Raw genomic sequence first — 7,582 nt, forward strand, 5'->3', positions numbered from 1 at the left:
GCTTCCAGTGAAGAAAAAATACTTAATATGTATGACACAAGGCCCTTTGTGAGTATTTGCACTTTTATAACACCATGTCAATTTAGGCTAATCTCTCAATGTAAGCTTTATTCTCATAAATCTGAATTAGTTCCCTGGTATTTCTTAAAGCCTCCTGCAGCTGAATGTAGAACTCAGTTCATGCTGATGAAATTTGTATTTCAGCAACAGACTGTGAGACTGCAGACATGACTGGCACGCTGAAGAAATTGTACCACATAGTTGCTTTTGGCTGGTATATCTTTGTCATTCAGTCTGTTTATGCAAAACGCAATTCAGATATACCACCTGGGATGTTTGTCTATGGCGGACCCTGGAAATACCTCACATTTTTGAACCTGGTAAGGTTTGACCCTTGTGAGGACACTTTTAAAATTGTTCTGATAGACAGACTACTGGAGGTTGCATGTAAATGTTTCATTTCTCAGGTCTTACAGCTTGTGTTTTTTGGACTGGCATCTGTGAATGACCTTAAGCCTGTGGGGAAAGGCTCCAAAATGTCACTTCTGTGCCTCTCCAAGGACTTGCTCTTTTCTGTCTTTGCGTTTCCAGTGGGAATGGTAAGTTTTGATATTAGGCTACTTGTTAGTCTGTTTTTTTTTTTTTTTTTTTTTTTACCTGCTATAATAGAAAACAGGGGCCTAAACTGATGTAGGCTAATAAACAGTACTGTTTCGTGTATGTAATATGCTTTACGTGTGAAAAGTGCATTGTGCTAGTAATCTAAAGATTAGATTAGTATCTAAAGCTCCATGCTTCATGGGGCGGTGCCTTTTTAAAAAAGTACACTTTTATATTTACACCAAAACGTAAATATTAATAACTTAAAGGTACATATTAGCCTGATATCTAACGAGTAAAAAGTACTACCTGACCTTTAAAAAGTGTACTGATTTTGTATCTTTTTGCCCTGAGTGTACAGTATAGTTCAGAGGTCTGAACAAGTGTTGCTCAGGATCATTATTTCTGTTGTGTTTTCCGATTTAAAATAGAATAGACCAAACCATACATTGTCAAATCTAATTTGTATGCACAAATTAAATTAAAAACGAAGTACTGTGGCAGCACGAAAATGTCTTGAAAAGAACACCATAGTGCTGCCATGGTACTCCAATGGTGAATGTTTGATACTCTTTTTGTTAATAACTACAGCAATACAAATAAATGGGATATTTCAAGAATCAAAGATAAGTGGATCTACTGTTGTTGAATAGAGTCCATCAGAACCCATTAAATGCTGCTTGTGCATAGACATTTAGGCATTTAGATTTAACAGAAAGGCATAGAAATGGAACCAATGAATGTGCACCATCTACTGGTGGTTAATGGTAATAACGCTTTTTTAATGCATATACAGTAGAAGAAATGCATACGATTGACTACATATCAGTTCTTCAAGCTTTAATAAGTAGTTACAATTGTGTGCATCTTATTATTATTGTTATTTTTTATTTTAATTGCTTTAAGTTTGTAGTTCTGCTGTTTTGGCTGATTTTTACCTATGATCGACAACTGGTCTATCCAGCTTCAATGGACCGCCTCTTCCCTCCATGGATGAATCATGCTATGGTTTGTTCTCTATAATGTATGATACATTTAAAAAAAAAAAAAAGTCAATTAAATAATCTTCCTTCACAATTAAACTGACCTTTTGATCCATAGACTGACTGATACAGTGACTTTGTATGCTTGACTCATAGCACAGTCTTGTTCTCCCAATCGTGTTTGGTGAGATCCTGGTGGAGCCACATATCTATCCTAAAATAAAGAATGGTTTGGCTGCTTTAGGATTTGTTACTGCTGCTTACTTAGGATGGTGAGTTATGATTATGTAGGTGACGAGTTATGAAACTATTTGCCAACAACACTAATACAGTTTTCTCCCTCTCTTTTAGGGTTGTTTGGGTGTATCTAACGGTGGGAATCTGGGTTTACCCTATACTGGGGATGTTCAGCAGCTCAGGATTGACCATCTTCTTCTTTTTTAACATGCTTGTGATGGCGCTGCTGTACTTACTGGGACAAACTTTGAACCATGAAGTTTGGGGTAAGAACAGAGCAGAATCATGCTTCTGAGTTTCATTTCATTATATATTTTTATCTTTTGGAATATCTGTGAGAAATGTTGTAGCAGCAACAGTATATAAATAGTTAACCAATAACAATATACTAATTCATTTCCGTTTTACTCTCACAGGGAAAAAACATCCAAAATTTACAAGAACATAATGACACATGATTCCTGTAAAGGTGTTCTGGCGAACTGGCCTCATGAATATCTGATATGAATCATTTCCAAGTGATTTGAGTGGCGTCAGTGCAGATGTCTGATGCCACTCATTTGTAATAAGTACACTAGCATTATCATAGTTTTGTGTGTGTGTATATATATATATATATATATCTATATATATCTATCTATATATATATAAATATAAATATATATATATATATATATATATATATATATATATATATATATATATATATATATATATATTTTTATATATATTTTTTTTTTTTTGTGACCACTTCTGCTAATGTAAATTTGAAACTGCAATATGTATCTGATATTACAGACATTTCTGGGAACTTTAGACATATTAGACAGTTCTGGCACTGATGATGAAGCGAGTGTCTTGTCCTCTAACATTTATTGTAAAAAGTAATATATATTATAATAATATATTAATAATATATTTATTTAATACTAAATATAGTTCAAATCTATTGACTTATATACTGATATATACTCAAGACTTACTAATAAAAAAATTATAATTAAACTTTATTTGGAGCACTTGTGCACAATGCACATTTCTTAATATTAACCTTAAAATGGGTTTTAATGCAACTACTGATGAGGATTGTATGATATTTGAATAATATTAGACTTTTTATGCATGATATACACTGTATTTAAATGTGCCTAAAGTATACTTGCAATAGTTTCAATATACTTCATTATATCTTTAGTTGGAATTCAGCGCTCCTTGCACCCAATTAAAGTGCATTAAGTACAAAATTAAGCTAGTTGTTCCAATTTAGCACACTTTAAATATAGCAGATTAGTATACCAGTAGTACTACTGCAGGGTATTTTAAGAAGCATATAAATATGTAAATGCATTTGTTGTCAACTCAGCATGAAATAAATGCATAAAAATACATTTCAAACACATTTTAATACATTTCTCACTAAGGTGGCAGTTTTATACATTTGTAAAAAGCTCGACATTACTTTGTTAAACTGTTTGTACATTATAGCTTCATATCTTAAAAACGGAATTGCTTCAGTTAATTTCAGATTTGTCTTTGGAAACTTTGTATTTTGGGTTAGAAATGCCAAATAATTCCTTTACATTGTGCATGTAGGAATATGTTTAATGCATGCATATCCAAATGTTAGAAACATTGTTCTTCTTCATGGGAACTGGTGCTTCCTTTTTTGTCCATTGGGTGCTTTCTTCTTTGTCCATTTCACCAGAGTCTATCAGAACAGATGATCCAGATGTTTTGGATATCGTTTCATAGGAAGTGCTTCACAGTCTTTTGGTTTGGGAGGACAACAGTCTTTGCCATGTCACATGTTTCCTTGATCCAGTAACCGAAGTAACCTGTACCAGGGTTAATGATCAGGGAGCAAAACTCATAATCATTTGGATGACTCTTCCCCTCTCAGGTTGAACTTCCTCTCAGATCTCTGTATTCTTTTATATGGTGCAGAGTGTTTGGATCTGCATCCACCAGCCCAACAGAGAGGAGTTTAACGATGAGGTGAACTTCCTGATCATTCATTCTCCACTGCAGGAAAACAATCAGATATCAATGTGATCCTTCAGTCAGCAGTAAGAGATTTATTTTCACATATACAGTATAGCCAACTACCTTGTTTATGTAAAGTATATTTTTTTCTTGGAAGGCATTCCCAACTTTGGCATGTATCTGTTTTGGAGACAATACAGTCAATAAACATGTAAGACAACATTCAACCCGCTTTTGAGCAAAACAGCAGCATTAAAACATAAAATTACTGCTGTATTTATTGCTTTAATGCAGTTCCAAGACTCTTCTCGAACTGCAGATAGTACAAAAACCAAACTAACACATAATATCAGCATTATGTACGTGTCAACTCCCTCTCCACCTGCTTTTGTCATATATTTTTCTCTTCTGACTAGTCTATTGTCTCAACAATAGATGTAATAGCAAGATAATCATGTATAATTTGCTGTTGACCATTACATCCAGATTAACCAGTTTTAAAAACATCTTTAAACTTTTCTTCTCACCTGACTCAGACCATGTGACATGCACTGGATGATGACAATAAGCCCCAAAGCAATCTGTAGAAAGAAACATTTGAATTTTCATGAGGAATTCAGAAAAAAACATGTTTGCAAAAAGATACAAATGGAAGAAAACTGTATAAATAAAAGAGAAACAGTACAAATGACACACTCTAGACTTGAATGTTTAATACTCCCAAAGGCTGCATTTATTGAATCAAAAATACAATACAAACTGCATATTGTGAAATATTGTTACAAATTAAAAGAACCGTTTTTTTGTTGTTGTTGTTAATAGAATTTCAAATGTAATAACATACATACATATATGTATATATATAAAACATAAAAAATATATATAATTTTTGTTTACATTAGAATTCTAAACAAGCCTTTGTGGTTGATAGATCTGGTTAGCCCTAAAATACTGCATGTATATTTAATTGAACTGTAGATTCTATGTATCACACAGCAAACACAAGCATTAAAACATGGTGATAATGTAAAAACCTGGTAAACTTACCCCCACAATGTACAACATGACTGTTTCTTTGTGTATTCCTCTTGTGTGTGTTTGTCTCTGTTCAGTGCTGTGATTTATAAGAAGCTGAAAGGCCATCATGTGAACAGAACCAGATGTGCAGGTTTAACACGTATGTCCAACCCCAGGTGACAATGGCAGACAATCATCAGCTTTCCACACACACCGACAACTGGAAAATCCTCCTGACGCACAGTCCTGTGACACAATTCTGGACTACTGACGTTGTTTTGAAAGCAACAATTAGACCCCAGTGTTTTTCTTTTCATTAGTAAAGAGGGTTTGATCAGAGGTAATGGCACATGTGAAGTGTCTTTTCTGCCGTCTTACATTCATGTGATCAAAAAGACTGAGAGGTGACGCACAACATTATACTTCAAGCATCTCAAACCAATCAACAAAGAACAAGATGTTGTTTCATTCGATTACACAATTCTGTAGGTTCTTCAGATCACCATAAAGCAGTTGTTTTTTTAAAGAACTTTAAAATAAAAAGTTCTTGACAAACAAGTTTTTATTTTTAGAATCATCTAAAAATACTGTAGAGCAAACACCTTATTGTAAATTCTATTTTTGAATGCCTCACATTTTTGCTATATTATTAAAGTGTTGTTGTTTTTGTTGTTGTTTTATAGAAAAACTGCTTTTTTAATCAGAAGAAAAGTAAAAGAGTAACTTAGTAAAAGAAGTGTAACTATTTCAGTTACTTTATTACGTTAATGTAACTGATCAAATGTAATAACTTTTTGATTACTGTTCTAAATGTCTAATGTTTTCAACTGTTAATCATTTTTAAACATGTAAACGAAGGCAGGGTTAACCTTATAGTAGCACTCAACACTGACTACTGTCAGACTTTCTAAATCCTTCATCACTTAGATTAAAATAATTTAATTTTAAAAAACACCCACCAGAAAATCAGACTTACTTTACAATCATTCTGAGATTAGATACAGATTTAAAACCATAACAGAAAATAGCTACAATACTGTTTTTGAAATAAAATCAAAACATAAAGCTGATATAGCTGATCAAGTGACCAGCTATTAGTTATAATAAATGGTTCGTAAACAAATGTAATGGATCGAGACCATTAGATAAATATGCATCCAATGCCACTGGTGCTGTTAGGAGGAGAAAAATGCCACAAGCTAAATGTACAAGCAAAACAGCTAAATGCAAATGCAAAAAAGAAAGCATATACATAAACCCAAATAGAAAATAAAACAGTTATCGAATAATTACGTGTCCTGTGTGTACTAAGTGTACTTTTTTTTCATGTTTTAGAGCAGTCACTGCAGTTTATGGAAGTTATTAATTAACTGTGACAAAAATTATAAGTACTGAGTAATGTTAATTAACTATGGACTTATGGTTAGGTTAAGGGTTAGGGTTTGGTTTAGGGTTATTTGCAAGTAATTATGCATCATTTATCTTTATAATAAGAGGTACATGTAACGTAATAAGGAAGTGTTACCTTTTTTTTTTATTAAATTGCGTAATTTTGTTACATGTAACTAGCCTACTTACTAACACTGTATATATATTAATTCAGTGAACATTCAAAAATGAAAGTGTGATAAATTAACTAACACACACACACACACACACACACACACAGGAATGTTGTCATGACAACAGATCATTTGGTCTAAAACCATTTAGAGCATGTTAAAGTCATTTTTAGAAACTGATGTGGAGCCTTTGGTGAATAAATGTAGAAACCTGAAACATTAAGGAAGTGAATGAAGAGTTAAAAGGCAAATGGTTTATAAGAGAGATGTTATACAATTACAGTGCACTGTATGAGTGATGAAGAATCCACATTTATTTTTCACATGCATCAACATGATTAATCTAAAAGTACAAATCTCCATCAATAGCACACTGGCAATCTGATTAATTTAAAAATTTGATGTGGACAGAATATGGTTTGCTATGGAATATTATATTTTTCTTCATTAGCCTTCATAGTTCTCAATGCTTTTAGTTGTTGAATATATTCTGTAGTAAATCTGAATATTGAAGCTACTCTGGGTCACCAGCAGAGGGAGGCAACACAGAGAGAAACCACATCAACGGTGGGGTGCGTTTCCAGAAATCAACTACGGTAAAATTCCGTCGTTACCAATCGAGGTCAGCCTAGTTAGCTTACGATGAGTTTGGGAAACGCTAAAAGTAAAAAAAAAAAAAAAAAAAAAAAACACTTATTGAAGAAACTCAAGACGGTTCAACCGCGATACGTTCTATATTCGTTAATTACATCAAATGTAACGTTAGGGAATATCCAATGAGTTATTGTCTGTATTTTAGTATAATTATAAGGAGCGAGTATCAAATAGAAACTATATTGCTTAAATTTAGTATTAAGACATTTAGATTTATTATGAAACGAATTGGCATTTCCACGGTAGAATTGAAGTCAAGAAATGTTTTAATTATAGCCTATTTTAAACAATATAATTCTTCAAATAAAAATGCATTAACAAAGGTCTTATTTCTTAAATAAAAATAAATAAATAAAAAATACACATACATGCAAAATACTTAGCATACATAAATACATTTAGTATTTTCTCAGTTCCATTCGTCATATGAGTGATTCTAAAAGTTTTCTCATCAGATTCCAAGTCGATGCTTGTCTTTGTGCAAGTGTAATTTTCCATGAAGTGGTCAGAAAGCACCAGTTATGGGGAACTCATTGTTACCGCTTG

The 7,582-nt window shown here is 32.7% G+C and overlaps 1 protein-coding gene across 1 annotated transcript; it reads left to right on the forward strand.

Moving 5' to 3' along the window:
• The first annotated feature begins 173 nt into the window (after positions 1 to 173).
• On the forward strand, positions 174 to 2,414 carry LOC113092348 (androgen-dependent TFPI-regulating protein). The gene is made up of 6 exons (XM_026257930.1): positions 174 to 380; positions 468 to 599; positions 1,507 to 1,608; positions 1,740 to 1,855; positions 1,935 to 2,086; positions 2,237 to 2,414. The coding sequence occupies exons 1-6, from the start codon at positions 228 to 230 to the stop codon at positions 2,266 to 2,268; spliced, it is 687 nt and encodes a 228-aa protein (XP_026113715.1). The 5' UTR covers positions 174 to 227; the 3' UTR covers positions 2,269 to 2,414.
• The last annotated feature ends 5,168 nt before the right edge of the window (positions 2,415 to 7,582 follow it).

Source organism: Carassius auratus, unplaced genomic scaffold (genome assembly GCF_003368295.1).
Source record: "Carassius auratus strain Wakin unplaced genomic scaffold, ASM336829v1 scaf_tig00214573, whole genome shotgun sequence".
In the NCBI taxonomy this organism is placed as follows: Eukaryota; Metazoa; Chordata; class Actinopteri; order Cypriniformes; family Cyprinidae; genus Carassius; species Carassius auratus.